Source organism: Ranitomeya variabilis, chromosome 6 (assembly GCF_051348905.1).
Source record: "Ranitomeya variabilis isolate aRanVar5 chromosome 6, aRanVar5.hap1, whole genome shotgun sequence".
NCBI classification, from domain to species: domain Eukaryota; kingdom Metazoa; phylum Chordata; class Amphibia; order Anura; family Dendrobatidae; genus Ranitomeya; species Ranitomeya variabilis.
Genome location: NC_135237.1, coordinates 49,386,130 through 49,410,283, shown reverse-complemented (window position 1 = coordinate 49,410,283; position 24,154 = coordinate 49,386,130). Strand labels below are relative to the sequence as shown.

General features: G+C 42.0%; 1 protein-coding gene across 3 annotated transcripts in view; it reads left to right on the top strand.

The window, feature by feature from the left end:
• The window catches only part of ODAD2 (outer dynein arm docking complex subunit 2), a 188,608-nt gene extending 166,879 nt beyond the window's left edge, over positions 1 to 21,729 (top strand). The window contains exons 18-20 of one of the 3 annotated variants that reach the window (XR_013216796.1): positions 6,957 to 7,145; positions 8,917 to 9,008; positions 11,987 to 12,116. Coding sequence is in view for 2 of the 3 variants with exons in the window: in XM_077268455.1 (XP_077124570.1) it covers positions 6,957 to 7,145; positions 11,987 to 12,208; positions 21,315 to 21,428 (525 nt within the window). In the remaining variant the exon portion in view is untranslated. Of the gene's footprint in view, positions 1 to 6,956; positions 7,146 to 8,916; positions 9,009 to 11,986; positions 12,209 to 21,314 lie in introns of those variants that run through there. The other 2 variants (XM_077268455.1, XM_077268456.1) reach the window with 2 other exon arrangements.
• Positions 21,730 to 24,154: the final 2,425 nt, after the last annotated feature.

Below are 24,154 nucleotides of genomic sequence, written 5' to 3'. Positions count from 1 at the left end.
TGGCTAGAAAGCCTTGTACAATAAATTATAGTCCTGTGAAACTTCGTAAAGATGAACATTCATTTTCAAACTGTACAAAATTGGATGCAAAAGTAGGTCATATTCTATTTTATCCTTAAACTGTCACTGTTGTTTCAACAACTGCATTAATCACTAATGTGCTAAATTTTGTGATATATTTTAGCAGAGTAATATGATTCTATCTCCACTTCTGAGCCACTTCTCCCCCCATCACCGTGTACCTGACATTTAGTTTTAAAAAGTGCTAAAAAAAAGACAGACTTCCAGCTAAGGGATCTGATTGCTTCCCACAGAGCTGGATTCACTGCCACACAGCTCAGTACAGCTGAATAATGTCCTCCATTGTGCTTCTTCTGAAGATGTGCTACATAGAAACAGGAAAGCAGGAATCCCTCATGTCTGTGTGTGCTGTCTATGGGAGACAGCGTAGCCGTTAGTGTCCACCCTCTAGTTCAGAGACAACTGAACATTTAAGAAAAAGTCTGCAGGGGGAAAAAACTGGTGAAAAAGGCAGGATATAAGTAAAATAATGGTCAGAAATAACTTTACTCCTCAATCACAGTTTGTTCTAATTTTTTTGTCATGACACAGCTATGGTACCCTCAAAACCAAAATATTGTTATGGGTTGTTGTTACACTCACGCCCTGACTGGGTGGCATGAGCGAGGGGATTGTGGCCCCACTGTGCCACAAACCCCTGGAAGGGGCGTGACTAAGCAACTACCTTGGTATTCACTGGAGCCTCTGATGGTGAGGACAGGCTTGTGCAGCAGGTAACTGCCAGGTACCAATCCAGAGCAGTGTCTGGCTGTGGCAGCTGATCCCACTCAGGGACAAAACACAAGTGACAGGTGCGAGCAAGTACGGATAGGCACGGCTGGCACTCAGGCAGGCGGGCATGGCTGGCACTCTGGCTGGCAGGCGGGCATGGCTGGCACTCTGGCAGGCACAGCTGGCACTCTAGGCAAGCAGGCGGGCACGGATGGCACTCTAGGCAGGCAGATATGGTTGGCACTCTAGGCAGGCAGGCAGGCAAAGCTGGCACTCTAGGCAGGCGGGCATGGCTAGCGGGACTGGAACTGGTTCGAGTAGGACAGGAACATAGGCAGGTACGAGTAGGGAACAGATAGGAACCAGTTCAGACTGGAGGGACAGGAACTGTTAGGAACCAGTTCAGACTGGAGGGACAGGAACTGTTTCATGAGACACGGGAACACAGACTGGAATGAGTAGGATAAGGGAGCAGGTAGGAATCAGTACAGAATGAAGGGACAAGGACACACAGGGCACGGAGTGGGAGAAGAGCAAAACTGCACGATGTGCAGAGCAGGACAGAGCCACAGGAGGTGAGTCGGGAGCAGAGCAGAACCGCAGGAGGCAGAGCAGAGCAGAACCACAGGAGGCGGAGCAGAGCAGAACCGCAGGAGGCAGAGCAAAGAGCAGAACCGCAGAAGACAGAGCAGAGCAGAACCGCAGGAGGTGGAGCAGAGCAGAACCACAGGAGGTGGAGCAAAGAGCAGAACTGCAGGAGGTGGAGCAAAGAGCAGAACCGCAGGAGGTGGAGCAAAGAGCAGAACCGCAGGAGGCGGAGCAAAGAGCAGAACCACAGGAGACAGAGCAGAGCAGAACCGCAGGAGGTGGAGCAGAGCAGAACCGCAGGAGGTGGAGCAAAGAGCAGAACTGCAGGAGGTGGAGCAAAGAGCAAAACCGCAGGAGGTGGAGCAAAGAGCAGAAGGAGTTAACACAAGGAAACACACAGCAGAATAGGAAAGGCTACAGACAGGGATACAAACGGACACAGGTATAGGACTAAGTTCAGACAGGGTCAAGAACGGGACAAGGCACAGAAACTAGGATTCAGACCAGGGTACGAAGCCCCCTGGGTGACTGAAACAAGAGACACACAACACAGGTATAGGCCAGGGTACGAAGTCCCCCCTGGGTTGCTGACACGAGAAATAAAGCAAGACAGGACCTGGCAACTCAGCAGCAAGGCACTGAGTAAATATGTTGCTCAGGCATCCCCCTAGGGGTGGGAGTGCCTTAAGTACTTGATGCCTCTTGGTAATTGGCAGGGGACACCTTAGGAAGGTGCACACAGTCACTATAAGAAGCAGGAAGTGCCGGTCCATTGCCCTAAGCATACACCCAGGAAGTATGCAGCAAGTAACGACATGAGACCTAGATCATGGAGCCAGCAGAGGACAGAACTCACAGCATGGCCCAGAGTGGTGAGTAAGAGGGGAGATGGGAAGCCATGCAGTGATGCCGGCAGGGATGTTACAGTCGTAGACATAAAAACTACACATGATAACCTTAACCTATATGTTTTTGGTTGTTTCTTTGATCAAAAATGTCATCAAGTGCTAAAATCCGTTTTGGCCAAAAAAAGACAGTCTTCCAGCTAAAGGATCTGATTGCTTCACACAGAGCTGGATTCACTGCCACACAGCTCAGTACAGCTGAATGATGTCCTCCATGGTGCTTCTTCTGAAGATGTGCTACATAGAAGCAGGGATCCCTCATGTCTGCGTGTGCTGTGTATGGGAGATATCATAGCAGATATTGTCCACCCTCTAGCTCAGAGACAACTGAACATTTAAGAGAGACCCTGCAAGGGGGGGGGGAACTAGTAAAAAAATGCAGGATATAAGTAAAATAATGGCCAGAAATAGCATTACTCCTCGCGCACAGGTTGTTTTCATTTTTTGTCAGGGCACAGGTATGGTACCCTGAAAACCAAAATATTGCTATGGATCGTAGACCTAAAAAAAAACACATGATAAACTTAACCTATATGTTTTTGGTTGTTTCTTTGATCAAAAATGTCATCAAGTAAATTCATGAATAGATGGTAGGTCATTCTGCTTTCCAGAATCCCGGAGTGTCTATCAGCCATATCCTCCTTCTTCTCCTCTCACTTCCTCAAACTCAATGTGGACAAATCTGAACTCATCATCTTTCCTCCATCTCATAGATCTTCCTTTCCTGATCTATCTATCTCAATTAACGACATCACGCTTTCCCCTGTACCGGAGGTCCGCTGCCTCGGAGTAACCCTTGACTCTGCCCTGTCCTTCAAACCGCACATCCAAGCTCTTTCCACCTCCTGTCGCCTCCAGCTCAAAAATATCTCTCCAAAATCCGCCCTTTCCTCAACTGTCAATGTACTAAAATGCTTGTTCATGCCCTCATCATCTCCCGCCTCAACTACTGCAACATCCTTTTCTATGGTCTCCCTGCTAACACCCTTGCACCTCTCCAGTCCATCCTTAAATCTGCTACCCGACTAATTCATCTCTCTCCTCGCTACTCCTCCACTTCCCACCTCTGTAAATCTCTTCACTGGCTCCCATTCCCCCAGCGTATCCAGTTCAGATTACTAATACTAATCTACAAAGCCATCCATATCCTGTCTCCTCCATATATATCTCTGAACTAATCTCCTGATATCTTCCTTCACGCAATCTCCGGTCCTCCCAAGACCTCCTCTTCTCCTCCACACTTATTCGTTCCTCACCCAACTGCCTCCAAGACTTCTCCCGAATATCCCCCATCCTCTGGAATTCTGTGCCCCAACACGTCCGATTATCCACCACCCTCGGATGCTTCAAAAGAAACCTGAAAAACCATCTCTTCAGGAAAACATACAGCCTGCACTGACCCCGCTGCCTCCTCACCAGTAGTGGAGCTACCGCCTCACCAACACCGGAGCTCCTGCAACTCTCGACCTACTGTCTCCTTCCCCACCATCCTGTAGAATGTAAGCCCGCAAGGGCAGAGTCTTTATCCCTCAGTATCAGTCTGTAATTGTTAGTTTGCTTACTGTAAGTGATATCTGTAATTTGTATGTAACCCCTTCTCATGTACAGCACCATGGAATCAATGGTGCTATATAAATAAATATAATAATAATGTCACATAAGGACAGTGAACTTGAATTTACACGGAAAAATCTTCTGAATGTTTTAACTTTTATGGGCAACCATGTGATACCCGGAACTGTAAATCTCCTCTTATCAAATATGAAGTTTTTCTGGCCAAATGGAATGATATGGTTGTCCCATGTGTACCGTGAACCTCTTTATACATTCTGTGACCAATAGAAGAAATAAATGGTAGAGATTCCGCTGAAAATAAGTCACGTAAAAATGTACAATCCGCAGTTCAGAGTTTTACATAGAAGACCCGTCGGTCACATTATCAATTACACAAGGTTGGTTTTTTTTCAGAATATGCAGTTGTTGAAAATAAAAACCAATGACCGGGAGCCTTAATTCACTCAGAAACATGAACGTTCTGGAACATAACACCCAAGAGAACATGATTCGTTTTGAAATGCTCCTCAGATCCAGACCCAAAAAAATGAAATTCTAGATGGTGGTGATAACACTCTAAATAAAACAATGTTTAAGAATCCCACATGTAAGTTTAGTGGAAAAATATGCTGATAATAACCCAATTAGGGCAAGTTCTTAAGTAGATTTCTGTACCAAGTCCGTGGCAAAATTAGCCATTACAAACAAAATCTAATTTGGAAAATGTAAACCCTCTAATCTGTTTAAGACATTTGAAGACCTGTCTTAGATTATTGCCATTCAGAAATAAAACCAGCTCGTTTATAGTAATAAATGAGTGTTCCCAACCAGAATACTGTAATGGCCTTTGTTATGTCTAAATGGAATGTGAAACAAGGCATTTATTTCTGCACAATTCTAAATATGCTTTGATATTACCACATTATTATTCTCCAGAATATCATTAGGTTGTGTGTATATAGTTTTTATGTTCCCAGAAGCACATGATTTATGCAAACATCAATGCTGTTTGGATTTGAGTTTCTTCCTCTCCATAGGGAAAATGCTCACAGTACGTACAGTACAATAATACAACAAGTACAACATGTAGTCTGTCCAGACATTTAGTGAGGGATTGCCAAAGCTGGATTAAAAAGAAGTCTATCAGCACGAAATGACTGTTCAAACCTAGCACAGGCTCTCAGTTCACCCATGGCATGGACCAAGCAGTTCATTGCACCTTTCCACCTGCTTGTTTTCCATCTATCTCTACCCCCCTCTTCCTTAAAGGGTTTATCCAGGATTAATTTAGTCTTTTGGCAAATAGTAAAAAATAACATGTAGTTAACTGCTAACTAGTTAGCAACTGCTTGCCGACTTGTTCCATCCGGTGCCAGCTCAGAGCATTCTCTGACCTCTCCTGCCAGCGATTCAGATGCTCCACGTCAACAGAGCAGCTGCTCTTCTTCTTCAGGGCTGCTCTGTTGACGGATCGTGACTGCCGACATGCTGATTGATAGACAGGTTATTGCAGTTATAACAATCAGCATGACGTCGGCAGCCACACATCGTCAACAGAGCAGAGCAGAAAAGAATCTACTCCTCTGTCGACGTGACGCCAGCGTAAGCCTCCGAAGTGGTCTGTGATCACTCTGTGTTGGCAGAAGTTGGTGCTGGGCACAACAGGCAGGTAGTTAGCAACTACCTACTTGTTAGTTCTTAGGCCCAAAGTAAAAAATGAATATACTCCTGGATAACTCCTTTAATGACAGCTCTGGCTTTACAGAAGCCAGAAAAAGGCAGAGATAAATGGAAAACAAGCAGGTGGAAAGGTGCACTGAATTGTTCGACCATGCCATGGGTGCCCCGATCACCTGTGCTTGGTTTAACAGTCATTTTGTGCTGACAAAGTCTTTCTAAAAGGAACTTGTGATCAGATTCATGCTGCCTCAACCATGGGCATCATGAATCAGATACTGGCTGTGCAATTCTAGCCAGGCATGCTTTAATCAGAACCGCTCCTGTGTTTCAGAGGAAACATACTTTGAACTGCCAACCAGGGACTATGAGCTTACTAGTCCGACGCGGGTCCTTCCTGCCCTGCTTGGGCTTGTTAGCTGACACATGTAGTCCCCAGCTGGCTTTTCTTTCTATGTTTTCTTTGCAAAATACCTGGCTACAATTGTGCAGCCAATATCTGATTCATGCTGCTCATGATTCAAGAAGCATAAATCTGGTGACCGATTCCCTTTAAAAGATAAAGGTTTTGTTCATTTTGTTAGGAACAGCACCACTCATATCCATGAATTGCACATGGTTTTGCATCTCAGACTTAATCCATTGAAAAGGGGATAAGCTGAAATAATGGACAGAGTTTATGCACAAACGTTCCACTGTTAAAAAATGCAAACCAACATCAGACACTAATGGATGCAACTTTTGGTCAAGGGCATGATTTGGTTAAAGTCTTGGCTCATACGTGCCAAAAGCAGTCAATGCCACAGACATGTGGTGGTGGTGATTGCTCTTCGCCAATCGGGCAGGAAAGTGCTAGTATTATTATTTATCTTTTTGAGTTTTGAACCGCGCCCCTAAACAGTACCCAAAGGCCATCACATCTTCACTACCATAGTTTGTGCGACCATTTGGTGGTCTAGACCATTTTGACCATGAGGCACTGAAATTAACATTTTAACATCACCCCTCCTGAACTCGAGTTTGAGAAAGGCTTCATTGCATTGAAACTCAATATGACATGCATGTTTTTTTTTCCAAAGGCCTGTCACCTTGGCCAACGTTTCTAAACTATAGACCTAACCTCACGTATCAGTGATCACAATGAAAGTTAATATACACAAAAAAAATAAATCTGCATTTATATGAATATAGCGTTAGATCTGTCTAGCTTGATAACGCCATTAAGCAAATTTTGGGGACCAAAAAGTCCAGATATGATTGAAATCCTAATTGATTTTTTTTCTGCTTGGACTTGTGGACTTGTAATGTCATTTCTTTCTAAATACTTTCACAAATGACTCTATTAGGTTCTGTGGTCAGAGACACTTAGAGTCCCCCTTTATGTAGCCTAATTATATTCATAGAATGTTACAATGACGATAATCACTACTCTTATTTTAGGACGCTGGTGAAATGGTTCGTTCATTTGTTGGTGGCTTGGAACTGATTGTGAACTTGTTGAAGTCTGAAAATAAAGAAGTGCTGGCGAGTGTTTGCGCGGCCATCACCAACATAGCCAAAGACGAGGAGAATTTGGCAGTCATAACAGATCACGGTGTGGTTCTACTGTTGTCTGCGCTGGCAAACACGGTATGTGTAAAAAGAAAATTAGATCAATCAGTAATGTTCTCTTGAAACCAATTGAAATGTCTCCAAATCTACATATATTATTATAGCAGGAGGGATCCTGGATCATTGTATCAGGAAGATACTAGTTAACTATCTGAAATATCCACAAGTGTAGAAAATCTCTAATACAATTTGCTGTAATTAAGCTACATTTGCAATGAAAATAAGGAATCCCAAGAATGATGTGTCCTGGGCACCAATTTTAATACTTGGAAGAGTGATTTTAAATCTTTTTGACATTACAGCTCATAAAATATAAAAAATACTGTATATTCTAAAGAATTGCTGATAAATCAGAAATTTTAATTCTGTTACCTCTCCAAACCACAATTTTTTTCCATGAATGTAGTGCAGTGTTATGGCTGAGCAACTTATAGCCAGAGGTATACAAATAAGACATTACATAATAATTACAACAGTGAACGTAGCCTTGATTTATGTCTTATTTGTGTTGTAGAGAAATACTCAAACTTTTTCCTTCACTACCCAAAACTACTTATCAAAAAGTCCTATTTATGAAGAACCACCTCTCAATCATGCCCCTGATCACTCAATATAGGGTTAAAACTTAATCTTGGAGCTAATGTCAATATATGGATATTAATAAAAGGATTCTTCACACAGTAATAAAAGCAAATGTTAAGGGTTCACCTGGTGAGGCGAGCTGGAGTCTCTAAGTCAGGTTGAGCAATGTGGAACAAAGATTGTAGAGCAGCTGGACCTGACTTACTGTATAGCACATGGATCAGTGAGGACCAGGCAGCAGGGTATGTGGGACAGACATGCAGAGTAGAAAACAGAGCTAGGAGTTTAGATATACAGGTTGGGCCATTTATATGGATACACCTAAATAAAATGGGAATGGCTGGTGATATCAACTTCCTGTTTGTGGCACATTAGTATATGGGAGGGGGAAAACTTTTCAAGATGGCTGGTGACCATGGTGGCCATTTTGAAGTCAGCAATTTTGGATCCAACTTTATATTTTTCAATGGGAAGAGGGTCATGTGACACATCAAACTTATTGAGGATTTCACAAGAAAAACAATGGTGTGCTTGGTTTTAACGTAACTTTATTCTTTCATGAGTTATTTACAAGTTTATGACCACTTATAAAATGTGTTCAAAGTGCTGCCCATTGTTTTGGATTGTCAATGCAACCCTCTTCTCCCACTCTAGACACACTGATAGCAACAGCGCAGAAGAAATGCTAGGACAAGCTTCCAGTATCCGTTGTTTCAGATGCTGCACATCTCGTATCTTCACAGCATAGACCACCACATTATGGGTGTCAGGTCTGAGCATTCCTACATGAACAGTTTCCTGGAAAGCGAATTGGTCGTCGTGGGCCAGTTGAATGACCACCAAGGTCTCCCGATCTGACCCCCTTAGACTTTTAGCTTTGGGGTCATCTGAAGGCAATTGTCTATGCTGTGAAGATACTTAGGTGTAGCCATATAAATGGCCCACCCTATACATAGAAACTACAGATAGATCGTCAATCTGGGTCACGCAGAAGATGAATGGTCAATGGCAGAGTTGTAGGCTATCAGCAGACAGATGGTCAATGGCAGGGATATATGCAATCAACAAACAAATGCTACCCATAAGGCAGCAGTGATGAACAGAAAAACAAGATACTTGATAGCAGAGAAGATAACTCACTGTTGCAGTAGAATTGTAGTGTGAACAACACCAATAATAACAGAGACAAGTTTGTTTTTTCTTACAGCAGGCAAATACGAAACTGTAGGTCTGAGCTAGGAAGTAAATGCCGATCACTGAATAATAAGTAAGAGTTTTCTGAAGAGATAAAAATACCAGGTGAGGAAAATGGATGATGAGGCAGTCTCCAGAAATACATGTGTTAACTAAACGCAAAGCTTACTAAATGCTCAGACAGCACTCAGCCATCTGAGTCAGCCTTGAAAGGCTTTGGAACTCTTTGGATGATGATGATGTTAAAGGTAACTGCTGAGTAACAGCAGAAACCTGGTGTGGACTTACACAAAGGGAACTGTCCCCAATAGAAAGAACCAAGAGCCAATTCTTGAGCCAGTATAGGTGAGTAACAGCGACATGGTGATCAGTTTTCAGATCTCTTACTTCTCCATCATTTGTGTTAATAAAACTTGTCTTTCTTATTCCAGTCGTTACTTTGAGCTGAAGCAGGAAAGTAATGACTGGAGTAGGAAGGACCAACAGATATTGAGAGGTGAGAAATGTGAATACTGCCCCCAACTTCCTTTAATTATTTTGTGAAAAGTCATATTAAAGAAGCACTCCTCCTCCCATGAAAGTTTTTATCCTCTTAAAATATTGTAATCATCATATTAAACAGCACTGTGTACTAACAATTGCTCATTTTGCCTTTATACCCAGTTAATTATTCTCTTTTCTGTGCTCTATGTAGAAACAGGAAATCTCTTGTCCAGGATTTATCATTCCCCTCTTCAGCTCCTGACCCAGCTGCTCCCTCCTCCCCCTGTCAGGGACTTTTGCAGTGACTCATGACTCATACAGGGAAAAGTGACTTCCTGTCTCGACATAGAGCGTAGAGGGATACAGTTAGTCTGTTTTTAATCACGTTATGTCATAGACCAAATGGAAAAGAGAAGAATTAGTTGGTTAGAAAGGTAAAATGAGCAATAGTAAGTGCACAGTGCTATATACAGGTGAATCTAAAAGTTTACATACACTATATAAAAAGACACATCTGCATGTTTTTCTCAATATCTGACATGAAATCAGAATAAACCTTTCTTGTTTTAGGTCAATTAGGATTATCATAATTATTAATATTTACCAAATGCAAGAATAATGAGAGAGAGAATGTTTTAAGGCATTTTGATTACTTACTGAAAAGTCTAAATTTTACATATATTTCATTAGTATTTGGTACCATTGCCCTTAAACTGAATTGGGTCAAATGTTTGGGATTTCCTTCCACAAGCTTCTCACAGTAGTTGGTCGCAATTTGGGCCCATTCCTCCTGAGAAAACTGGTGTAACTGATCCAGGTATGTAGGTCGCCTTGCTCGCATTGGCCTTTTCAGCTTTGCCCATAAATGTTTAATAGGATTTAGATCATGGCTTTGTGATGGCCACTCCAAAACATTGACTTTGTTATCCTTAAGCCACTTTACCATTTTGTCAGTATGCTTTGGGTCATTGTTCATTTGGAAGACCCATTTCCGCCCATGCTTTAACTTCCTGGCTGATGTCTTGAGATGTTGCTTCAGTATTGCTACATAATCTTATTTTCTCATGATGCCATCTATTTTGTGAAGTGCACCAGTCCCTCCTGCAGCAATAAAATCCCACAACGTGATGTTGCCACCTCCGTGTTTCACAGTTGGGATGGTGTTCTTAGGCTTCCAAGCTTCTCCCTTTTTCCTCCAAACGTAACAATGGTCATTTTTCCCAAAAAGTTCAATTTTAGTTTCATCAGACCACAGGACATGTCTCCAAAAATTAAGGTCTTTGCTCCTGTGTGCATTTGCAAACATTAATCTGTCTTTTTTATGTTTCTTTTGGAGTAATGGATTCTTCCTGGCAGAGTGGCCTTGCAGGCTATGTTGATACAGTACTTGTTTCACTGTGGTTATTGACACAATCTTACCACTTTCTGCCATCATCTTCACAAGTTTTTTGCTTTTGTCCTTGGGTTGATATGTTCATGTCGGACCAAAGCACATTCATCTCTGGGACACAGAACCCGTCTCCTTCCTCAGCAGTATGATGGCTGGACATTGCCATCTTTTTTGTACTTGCGTATAAATCATTGTACAGATGTACAAGGCACCTTCAGGTATCTTGAAATTGTACCCAAGGATGAGCCAGACTTGTGCAAGTCCACAATTCTCTTCCTGATTTCTTGGCTGAATTCTCTTCCTGATTTCTTGGCTGATGCCTTAAACATTCTCTCTCATTATTCTGGCATTTGGCCAAGTATTAATAACTATGGTAATCCCAATTAACCTAAAATTCTGATTTTATGTCAGATGTTGAGAAAAACATGCATATGTGCCTTTTTATATAGTGTATGTAAATGTTTAACTTAGTAGGATGTCTGCTAGTCCAGAGTCTCATTATTTTGTATTCTATACTATATAGTATTTTAGAATGATTTTTAATAATTAAAAAATGCTGTTCCTGTATATGAATTTTTGGAAACTTGCTATGGAAAATCTATTTCCTCACACTTCCATTCAATTATTAACCATTTCATTGTGTCTAATCCACCAGTCATTTATGATTTGGTACACCATTGTCATTTTTGGCACATTACAATGCAGAAATGAATTCCTAAAATGTCCTGAGTTTATATCATATTTTAGTAGGCTGTTACATAATATGAAAAGTTAATATGCAAGTCTATAATTGAAAAAGGATCTGCTTGTAAGACGGCGGCCACAAGCTGCTAGCCCTGTGTCTCTCTCCTATCACTCCCATGACACCTGGCTGTTAACATTTTTTTAGCAAGTCGATGTCTCCCTCTCTGTGCGGAAAAGCAGCACGCTGCAAACAGCAATAAAACCTAAGATAACGTTTCACTCATAAGATTTTGATGGCACCTAAGCCTTTGACAACCTCTCTCTTCTTAGTCATGGAAAGCCAATAACGTGAATACCTTCTTTACCACAGCGTGAAAACCTTTCCATATTTTTTACACATTATCCTACTCCAACAAGGGACCGTTTAAGAAAATTATGACTTTTGAACGGGAAACTTAAAAAATGGCTTGTATAGTTTCAAACTTTGCAAACAAAAAAAATATATTATCTTCTTTGTTTTCTTTAGACGGATGATAAATTGCGGCGCCACTTGGCCGACGCCATCTCACAGTGCTGTACGTGGGGGCATAATAGGGTGGCATTCGGAGAGGCTAACGCTGTAGCTCCTCTGGTACGGTACCTGAAATCAAGCGACCCTGCGGTGCACCGTGCTACTGCTCAAGCTCTGTATCAGCTCTCCGAGGACGCTAACAACTGCATAACAATGCATGAGAATGGAGTTGTTAAAGTAAGTGACACTCAACAGATTCCAGCAGATGTAATATCCAGATAATTATTCTTACTACACATCTTATTAAAATGATCATGTTACATATATCAGGCTCAGACGTGAGGGTTGATACTTTAAGCTCAAGGTCCGGGTGGGTGCACGGGTCACTGGGGTCAGCGCAGCAGACGGGTGTAGCACGCGGAAACAAAAAACAGGTGCCACTAGAAGCCACTGGCGGACATACAGGCAAACTAAAAGTTTCAATAAAGTCCAGGAAACCACAGAAAAACTGTAAACCACAGGCAAGCAAGAAACATCCAGGAGACAGCAGGCAAGCAGGTGGGATGCTGGAAACCGCTGGCAGGTGGGAGACGTCCAGGAGACTATAGTTAGGCAGGCTCAATGCTGGAAAATGCTGACAGGCGGGAGACAACCAGGAGACCACAAGCATGCCGGTGGGATGCTAGAAAATGCTGGCAAGCGGGGAATGTCAATGTCTTAGAAGTAACTTAGGAGTAACAAGAAATAATACAATGGAAGCCGCACACAGCCAGGAAGACATCCTGAAAACCGCAAACAGGCATGTAGAAGAGGTCCTAGAAGACTAGGGACAGGTAGCAGACAGAACTCCAGAGAAACTAGAAAGTTAGAATACATTGGAAGCTGCAGAGAGGAAGATGTCCTGGAAACTGCAGGCAGGTTGCGATACTAAAACCCACAGACAAGTAGGTGAGGTCCTCCACTTGAAGGAAGCAAGGTTACTGGGAACCCCAGACAAGCAGGTGAGCAGGGCTACTGGAAATTGCAGACAGGTAGGTTAGGTCCTCTACTAACCAGTAACAAGATACCGCAAAATACAGAAAAGCAGGTTACTGGAAACAATACCAAGATACAGGTGTGAGTCTTGGGAGGCCTTATATAGGCCCAGGGAATACAACTCATGGGAGCACGCTGGCTACTTGCAAAGGCCGACGTGCAGCACAAGAAAATCAAACGGACCGGGGCATGTGTTTAACAAGTCAGCCAACTATAAATGGAAACCTCTGCTTACATCCTCATTTATTCATAATTCTCCAGTGTTTTTGACTGCAAAAAGCAGAGTAACCTGCAGTGCTAAATCCAAATAAAAAAGAAACTGCTGGCACTCCGCATCTGTCAAATACATTTTCTTTGTGGCATCACTCTATTATTCCCCCTTTATGAATAAATTACAGCTTGGTGTTACCAGTTGGGGTGAGTGTCCCTCCGCCACGGTCTGATACTGTCCAATCAGTGATGGCAGTGCCAGACAATGCAGTGACACACCCCTTTGACAAGGGGAAAGAGTAACACCTAGTTGTTAATTTATTCATACATTTCCTGGAGGAAGTGACACAGTACGGAATTGTTATTTCATGGATTCATAATTACTAAAACTGACATGCCAGGGGAGTTGATTGGGTCCTTTTTAAAGTTTTTTTTTCTGACAGTATATTACTGCCATTGCTGTTTAATGGGATTAGTAGGGCTCAGCTTTCTGGCGTGGTGGTACTGTACTCACCCCAGTAACTTGTATAGGGCAGAACAGTTTATATTTTTATAGCAGCACCGAACAAATAAAGTTCCTAAACCCATTTATTTTAGGAATCATATGCTTCCCAATGTTTAAACCCCCCATCGATAAGTTACTGCCTATCCTAACTACGTACTATAATTTCATGTTGTCCGAACGCTTCTTTAGTTAATATTTTCATTCTCAAATCGAGTTTCCTTTATTGTGATGTGAACCCAGATATTTTATAAAGATGTGAACCTGAGTTCCTATAGAAATATATCCTCTTCCCCTTAAAAGATGGCCCCATGTTCCCGTCATGTATCCTCCTTCTGATGATCTGGCTAATGAGTCTCTATCTATAAACCCCACATTCTTCTCATCAAAGACCCCCTTCATGTATCGAATTCAGTGCTTCGTTATTTCCTGGTCGCGCACATATTATTTTCCTGTTCCTTTTAATATTAATATTTGTTTTTATTGGAAGTACAGTCTTATGAAAAAGGGACAGCTTAATTGCATACCATAAAAGCCCTATTCAGTAGTAAGGGCGCAGATGTAGAATAGGCCATTTACCAGATGCTGAAGAAGCAGCAGAAAAAAACATCAATTGAACCAGAAATGAGAAAGAATTTGTGTCTTGTCTTCCAGAAACGGAGTAATTGCACCCAATTAAGTAGCTGCAATTTATGTTTTTTTTTACTATTGCTGAAGTTGATGACGTCCTCAGCAGAGTGGCAAAGACGGCACAGATTAACGTGATGCCTGTCACTTGATAATAATTAGTTAGTCTTTGCTCTGCCAAAAACAAGCTCAATGGCAAATCCATCATCTCCAGAAAAACATGAAAATCCAACTTTTCACGCCACCGGAGTCTACAACTGCATCAATCATATCACTCCAAGAAAGATTTCAAAAAGACGGGTGAACACATTAGACTTCCATCAGTCGTTACTTATTTTAGGAAACAGGCTGCTGAACATTGAAAAAACATTTAAAGTTGGTTTAAAAGGGTCATCAAGTGCCGAAATCCTTTAGAAAGCTGCCTGAAATGGCAAACCGATGCATCTACGCACATTGTCGTCAACCAACCACACCAACCGAAAACATGAACAGCCAAAGAGTGTATCACAAGCAGAAAGTCAATTAAAAAAATGCCTTTATTAGGTAGAAATGGCAATTAGTAAAATAATTAATAAAATATGTACGCGTATTGAGACAGGGTTAAAAATATATATAATAAAAAACTATATCAGATATAAAATGGTGAACCCCAATATATTATTTTCTGGCTATATTCCCTATTCGTGCAGCACAAATATAAAAAAATTAAAACAATTAAACTAAAAAAATATTAATATAGTGAACAAAATCAGTGTTAATAGGTAAAAAGTATATATAATGTGCAATATTAATAAATCAATCACTCTATTCAAAATTGTACACTATTAATTGAAAATGTCCCAAAAAATAACCTGCATAGTGTAAGGGCTTAAACAAACAAGTATAAGACCATAAGATTTCATCATACGGACACAGCAACAATGCTATTCAAAAATAAAGTGCAAGGTGCACTTTGGGACATTTTCAATTAATAGTGTACAATTTTGAATAGAGTGATTGATTTACTAATATTGCACATTTTATATACTTTTTACCTATTAACACTGATTTTGCTCACTTTATTAATATTTTTTTAATTTAATTTTTTAATTTTTTTGATATTTGTGATGCTCGAATAGGGAGTATATATATAAAAGAATATATTGAGGTTCACCATTTTATATCTGATATAGTTTTTTATTATGTATATTTGTAACCCTGTCTCAATACGCGTACATATTTTATTGATTATTTTATTAATTGCCATTTCTACCTAATAAAGGCATTTTTTTATTGACTTTCTGCTTGTGATACACTCTTTGGCTGTTCATGTTTTCGGTTGGTGTGGTTGGTCTCTCACCCTAGTGTTTAATCACTGCTTCTCACTGTACACCGCGACTACTATAATTTTTTTTTATTATGTATATATATATATATATATATATATATATATATATATATATATATATATATATATATATATACACTGTATATATACGTATATATATATACATAATAAAACAGTTTTTTTATTGTTCGTGGCGTGTCTGTGTTTTAACGCACATTGTCATCACACTGTTTGGATTAAGGGTTAACTTCATGTGGCAGCAGATTATTTTATAAAGCGAGAAAAGTTTTTCTAAGGCTTTGTTTTTTTTTCTTTGGAGGTCAGGGAGGCTTAGAATTCAAGTGACTGGAGTTAATATTTTTTTTACAAAACCTGGAGTAAGGCTATCACATTACTTGACTTTTGGGCTATACAACAAGTGCTTCTTTATGGCCTGTGTGATTTCATCTTGGAAGAAAGATTCGGCAAGGGAGACTGGCTTATCGTTTGCCTAACTGCGCAAACCCAGTGAATCTAGTACCGCTTGAATTCCCTACTGTTCACTTGGCAAACATCATGGTCAAGGATGATGTTTAGGCTTGACCTTGCCTTGTTTCTAGAATCGGTTGCTCCTTTGTATCCTCTTTTACGGGCACTGAACCATTCGGCGTTGTTCATTTAGCTATTATTTCTTTCAATGGATCATTTTGTAAAAAAAAAAATCTTTTTGAAATCAAAAAAATTTAGATTGAAAAATTTAAAACTGTTTAAACAAACAAAGTTAAGTATATGTAGCTCAATTTAATGGAAAAGATTGCTACTTGACGAGGTCTGCCAGTTCGACGGCGAGCCAGAAAAGAGGAATCTGGCACTGTCCTCGGTTAGCAACTCCATCTTTCATCTGTATTTCTCTTCTGTATTTATCTTGCTTCAAGAAAATTCCGAGAATGTCTTTTCCTTCCGACTTGGCTCTTGCCGAAAACCACAGAAATACTCCGAGCAACGTCTTGCAATTGTTCAGCCCTGTGTACAGTACATGTCCCGGGCTCTGCTAAATAACAAATGTATATTTAATTTGACAGCAATAAAATAAAAGATAAAGCGCTACTTAAGACTCGTTCTTGTATACCATAAAATCACGGTAAACCTCCGACTTTACATATATGTTTTCTTTTTGCTCTGTTTTAAATCGACATACTCTGGGTGACCTCACTCTCGGGCTCGGAGCCAGATGATTTTCAGTTTTTCTTATGTTAATAAAAACATTATCATAGCCTTTAGCATTGCAATATCTCAATATCTGGCTAAATACGGGAGCCAGAAGTGGATTTTGACAGAGAAACTTTAATTCTGCCTTTATTGAAAATATTCCTTTTTTTATGTATATGACATGTAAATAACTATATATGAGTAATATATACAGATTGCCTTTATATTTCAGACAGGATTTCTCGGTTAGAGGTCAGGCACATGTAATTCTGCCTGTACTTATCTGTGAAATAGAAAGCATCTGGAACTTGGAAATGTAGTGTAGTTCACCCGTTATCCTCAGTGGTGGTTCCACCCTATTTCTGTGCTCATGATGTTCCTGTCTCCAGCACTATGAAAGCGTTTGTGCTTGGTAGCTTCACTTTATCTTCTACTTTTTTATTGTCAGTCATTGGGATAAAGGTCATATAAGGAAAATCAGGTCCATAGCGCTATCTTAGATTCCTCTTTTTACATTACATCACTTCCTTTCCTTTAGTCAATTTAATGTTAAAAGGGTTGTCTATTTTTACCTATTTTTTGCCCGGAGGTGTAGTGATATATAAAACTATCTGAGATTTACGCACCCTGCCCAGATAAAGTGCACACTCTCCATTGCTGCCTGGTCTCTGCTGATCGACTGCAGTGGCCATGTCACATCAGCAGTGGTCATGTCACATCACAGAGTTTAGCAGCTCTACTTTGGATGAGTTCAGTGATTGACTGCAGCACTATCGAAAATTACTCAACCGATGTAGCCCATTACCAGAGACCAGAGCCAGCATAAAGTCAGTGCTGGACCCAGGTAGGGTACCGTAAGTAAATCTAGTCAAGTTTTACTAGCCTGAGGGTAAAAGATAGGTGAAATGGGATAGCTGATACTCTGCCAATGATCCACTGCAGCGTTCACATTGTTTCGAGGCTGAAGAAACACTGTTCACATTTTGTTCGATTTGAAGGAACACTTTTTTTTACGCTTGGACAAACTGGGCATATAACCCAACCCCACTTCAGCTCTTTTTGCACATGGTTCCAATCCTCTTCCTAGCCAATGCTATCCTTCTCCTGACAAGCTACATTGCTCCTCCTCACAAACAGTTTTCATTTTTTTTTTATCTGCCAGGGCCAAGGTGCACTGGATTTTAGGAGGGGCCATCCCTTATTGCTCTGAACCTGTACATTTGGTTCCTGTATTGTGTTAGTTCTGTATATTTTAGCATTGACCCAGCTTGTCTCCTGACCTCATCTATCTAAAAAACTCCAACTCTGACCGATTCCTATCTGATAATGATTTCTATCCGCTTCCTTGGTACCATATTTTGGTGACATCAGTCCAACCGCATGACAGTCATTGCTGACTTAAACTACTTCATTGGCGAATAAATAGAGAATCCACAGATATAGGGCTGATTCAGGAGTTTAGCAAGGCACGTGGCCCTGGCGTCTTCACCATCAGAAGTAATTCGGGGAGCAGGGATAGCTAAGGTGCCCCTAGGGTTAGGGTCAGGGAAGGAGCCCCTGACCCTGTGTATTGCGACAAGAGTTGTGACACCGACACTTCGTTTCCTTGACATTTGCTGTCTGATTAGAGATAGGAGACCTCCATGTACATTAGATAATGAGCAGAGCCCATTGAAATGGACTTGTTTTTTCTTCTGTATCAACCCACAGCAACCAGACATCATCTTTAGATCTTCTTAAACATCAAGCACCTACTGCCTATACCATAAATAGGCAATTACGTAGAAATGATGGATCTGCATCTCAAATCTGTAGAGCCTTCACTAGTTAACAACAACTACAGTTTGTTCTTACACTTCACAAGTTACTGGATGTCAGCGTCTGCCTTCAATTTATGCCTATATTCAGCAATTCAGAACCCTGAGCTGCCTTTTAGCCATAAGGAAACTATGCAGCTGGGATGAGTGATAACAGATTTCCTTGTGGTTATCAGCCACATTGTCAGTATGAGTAGAAGATCTGCTATATTTTATCGGAGGGGATGGATTTCAGTGGAGCACTTAGCATAAAAGAATGTGTACTGCGCCGTTCAGCAGACCTGTCATTGTCAGACACGGGCCAAATATTACCTTTTTGGACAGTCTCAAAACATTCCATTAAATCCCTCAATAGAGAACTATCTGGATTACTTTTTTATCTCCTGACTTGACTTTATGGTTGCCTACTGTGCTGAGTGCCACCTGGGATCTAATCGAATAGATCCTGCCTTTGTGAGAAGACTAACTACTGTCTGCAATTCTGTGCCATGAGTTGTACTGGAAGATGAAAAGCAGCTGTCCGAGTACCAAGTACAAACCAGATCCTCATCGTCTACTATCCTCCCGTTACTTGTAGTAATTATCTTGTTGTCTAATTTCCACCCATTCCAGAATGGTCTATGCTGAGCTATTAAAGAGAAACAAGTCAGGACAATTTTGTTACTGAAACTACAGATATTGCCGTATAGATCCTTGTACAATAATACAGATGTTTCATTCCTGTTTTGTAGTACTGTACCAGTGTGAAGAAATCAAGCTTTGAATCTACATGGAAAATTCCGGTGCATTGGGGTCATGGTGAAGTCCTCAGAATGCATTGACACGCCCCCAATGCACTTCCAATGCACTTAATTTGCATATGGATTAAAAGCTTGATTTCTCAGTGCAGGCGCATCGGATTAATGTAACACCAATATTATTTTTATTATTGTACTGGGACATACAGTAATACCATTAGTTTCCATAGTGAAATCATCCTGACTGATTTACTTTAAAAATGTTCCAAAACTTGCCCTATTTTTATATAAATATTTATGGAATATTCCAGTATATTATTATAGCCTTTACTGAAATGTGACTCCCCACTGTCAACTGTGCCAAAATTGGTGAGAAATATGGCAGGGATTATCATAGCCTCCAATAGTAAAGATTTTTTTATAAAGCACCCAAATTGTCTAGAGTGGCAGAATTTGCGGTGCCATTTCACTTTTTTCTCAGTCGATCAACCTCAGTATAATTTGTGAACACCACATGTCAGATGCTGAGAGGCATGGTGACAGGCACTGTCACAGAGGGTGAGAGTCATTGCCACAGAGAGTGAGAGTCACTGCCACAAAGGGTGACAGGCATTGTCACAGTGGGTGAGTGTCCTTTCCACAGAGGGTGTCAGACAGTGTCACAGAGGGTGAAAGTTACTGCCACAGAGTGTGAGAGTCGTTGCCACAGAGGGTGAGAGTCACTGCCACAAAGGGTGACAGGCACTGTCATAGGGAGTGAGAGTCACTGCCACAAAGGGTGACAGAAATTGTCACAGAGGGTGAGAGTCATTTCCAGAGAGGGTGACAGGCAGTGTCACAGAGGTTGAGAGTCACTGCAACAGAGGGTGAGAGTCACTGTCACAGAGGGTGTGAGTTACTGCCACAGAGGGTGAGAGTCACTGCCTCAAAGGGTGACAGGCACTGTCATAGGGGGTGAGAGTCATTGCCACAGAGGCTGAGAGTCACTGCCTCAAAGGGTGAAAGACATTGCCACAGAGGATGAGAGTCATTGTCACAGAGGTTGGAAGTCACTGCCACAGAGAGTTAGAGTCACTGCCACAGAAGGTGAGTCATTGCCACAGAGAGTGACAGGCACTGTCACAGAGGGTGAGAGTTACTGCCACAGAGGGTGAAAGTCATTGCCACAGAGGGTGAGAGTCATTGCCACAGAAGGTGAGAGTCACTGCCACAAAGGGTGACAGGCACTGTCATAGGCAGTGAGAGTCACTGCCACAAAGGGTGACAGAAATTGTCACAGAGGGTGAGAGTCATTTCCACAGAGGGTGACAGGCAGTGTCACAGAGGTTGAGAGTCACTGCCACAGAGGGTGAGAGTCACTGCCACAGAGGATGAGTCATTGCCACAGAGAGTGACAGGCACTGTCACAGAGGGTGAGAGTCATTGCCACAGAGGGTGAGAGTCACTGCCTCAAAGGGTGACAGGCACTGTCATAGGGGGTGAGAGTCATTGCCACAGAGGCTGAGAGTCACTGCCTCAAAGGTTGAAAGACATTGCCACAGAGGATGAGAGTCATTGTCACAGAGGTTGGAAGTCACTGCCACAGAGAGTGAGAGTCACTGCCACAGAAGGTGAGAGTCATTGCCACAGAGAGTGACAGGCACTGTCACAGAGGGTGAGAGTTACTGCCACAGAGGGTGAAAGTCATTGCCACAGTGGGTGAGAGTCATTGCCACAGAAGGTGAGAGTCATTGCCACAGAGAGTGACAGGCACTGCCACAGAGAGTGAGAGTCACTGCCACAGAAGGTGAGAGTCATTGCCACAGAGTAAATTCTAGTAACTTTAGGTTGATCAGCGTTCACTATGCTGTATGTAATATCTATTATACTAATGGTCTGCACACTTTTTTCTTGTTTTCAGCTTCTTATAGGCATGGTGGGCTCTGCAGATGCTGTTCTCCAAGAGGCTGCCGCCGGGTGTATAGCCAATATACGTCGACTTGCTCTGGCCAATGAAAAAGCAAGATATGGCTAACCTAGGACAAATAATCAAATCACTACCTGGATTACACTGGGGCCGTGCTCACCGCGCAGATGGACATTTTGTGGTCTGACACCCAACTGATATCACTGCAGCCTTTTCATCAATAATGTCACTCAACAGTTGTTATAATAGGGATATTCATTCTGCTCAGTGTACAAATTGGCTTTCTGTCCTCGGTTTAGGACGATGCCACTTTATAACAGATTTGGTTGGAAGTCTGGTCTGAAATGTTGACTATGCAAAACATGTAGATACTATTCTGAAACAACCATTAAAAGTCATATAACTCTGGAAGTCTTACACGTCCTTATGTCAAAAAGTGTTGATTACTTAACAGCGTGTTCCAAACCTGGATCTTATAAACCTGTCATTGGGCTCTGTCTCATATTCTGGGATCCACAAAAAAGTAAAGTAACTATGGATTAGAACTGATGTATGGCGGCATTGAGAAAGTAGAAGTGACCAGCTGGAATGTCCACATCATTCCAATATCGTGTTGTCATGTCTTGCAATGTTACCAGCCTCCCGCAGCAACATAACATGTAATTGTGGCAAGATAGCTAATATAAGTGAATATATACTCCTCCTGGTCCATTACATTCCACAAATATGCAGAACAGATCTTTGTTGTGCCTTCTGGACAGATATAGTAAGCCTATATACCTATCTAAAATGTTATACCTTATGTGAATGGTTCAGGCTCTTTGGCAGCCACTAACTTACACACAGGAATCCAGTTATGTTGTCAAACAGTTGTACTGCAGCAGGGTTGATGCAGTGTGATAACAGGCAGTGACCACAGGAAAGTTCCAAAATAAAACTCTCTGTAATGTTCAGCGTACTCATAAAGTAGAAAACAAAAGGATATCCTCTGGATCGCAGACGGGAAACAAGATAGTCTGGGACATGTTACCGTGGGTGACTGCACCGCCGTGTACGCTGAGTTGTGCCAGGCTTTTTGGCTCTGTTTTGGCTCTGTTTTGCTTCACGCAGGCTGAGGCTACGGCAGAGCCTTCTGCCTTGCACGCTTGCAAAACCAACTCACACACCCAGCTCTCTGCTGTAGGGTTTTTACAAGGAACCCATGGCCGTAGGCCACATGGAAAATCCGGCCGGGGAGGAAACGGACCGCCCCACTACCTTCCTGTAGTCAATTTCAAAATTAAAAGCCCATCGCAAGTTTTCCTAAATCTGCCTTGGACAAATAGCTTGCCCAAGACCAACACTCACTTTTATTCTGCATTGCAATCATAGCTATGCCTGTGACTGCAATGCACTCCAGCGGCCTCAATACGCTTCTGTGCGCATCCTGGGGGACACATAGCGACCCTCGGATATGACCTCGGTCACTGCCTCACACAGTGTACAGTGTATTAAAAAGTCCACAATTGATCACAGCACAAAAACTAAAATAGCCTTAATTCGGCATAAAATAAACAAAACAATTCCCACAGCAGGTACAGGCTCACCTGTTTTCACACTAGCTCCACGCTTAGTCAGCTTCTGGCAGACTAACCAGCATAACAGAGGTCTTTCTACATCCACTCAGACAACATTAAATAGTCCTTCCAAGACCTGGAATAAGAGTATGAGAATGGCCAGTCCCACCCAGCTCTTCTGGCCACTTCTTAAACCCGGACCCAAAATCCAGGCTCAGAAAAAAAACTCTCAGCGACCTACTGCTGCTGGTACTTTGTCTTCAGGTCCTACATCACCAAAGCTAGCCACCTTGATGACACATACCTCCCATCCAGGATTTTTCCCTCTGCATTTTTACACTTGCAAGCCTGGCTTTATACTCATGGATGACCACAACCATGAGCATTTTAATTCCATTCACAATCAGTTAAAGTTTGGCAAAGTTTCAAAGACCAGAAAACTGAATTGGTTATCGTTTTAGTATTTTACGTTTGTATTGAAGACATATTTTCCACACTCAATCATTAAAAATGAAAGAGTATGGGAGATCATCAAGCTATGAGGACCCCAAAGAGTTTTAAGGGTCATATACACTGGCCGTTCATCCCTTCGATTTTAATAGTAAAAAGACAGAGGGTGAGAGTTACTGCCACAGAGGGTGAGAGTCATTGCTACAGAGGGTGACAGTCATTGCCACAGAGGGTGAGATTCGCTGCCACAAGGCACTGTCACAGAGGGTGATACGCACTGTCACAGAGGGTGAGAGTCATTGCCACAGAGGTTGAGAGTCATTGCCATCAAGTGTGAGAGTCAATGCCACAAAGGGTGATAGGCATTGGCACTGGGGGTGAGAGTTCTTTCCACAGAGGGTGGCAGGCAGTGTCACAGAGGGCAAGAGTCACTGCCACAAAGGGTGAGAGTCACTGTCACAGAGAGTGAGAGTCATTTCCACAGAGGGTGAGAGTCACTGCCACAGAGGCTGAGAGTCACTGCCATAGAGGGTGACATGCACTTTCACAGAGAGTGAGAGTCAATTCCACAAAGGGTGAGAGTCACTGCCACAGAGGGTGAGAGTCATGCCACAGAGGGTGAGAGTCACTGCCACAAAGGGTGACAGGCATTGTTACAGAGGGTGAGAGTCATTTCCACAGAGGGTGACAGGCAGTGTCACAGAGGTGAGAGTCATTGCCACAGAGGGTGAGAGTCACTGCCACAAGTCACTGTCACAGAGGGTGTTTTTCACAAACTGTTAGGCTTCTTTTACACTTACCGTGGTTTTGTGTCCCGCTTTTGTGGCC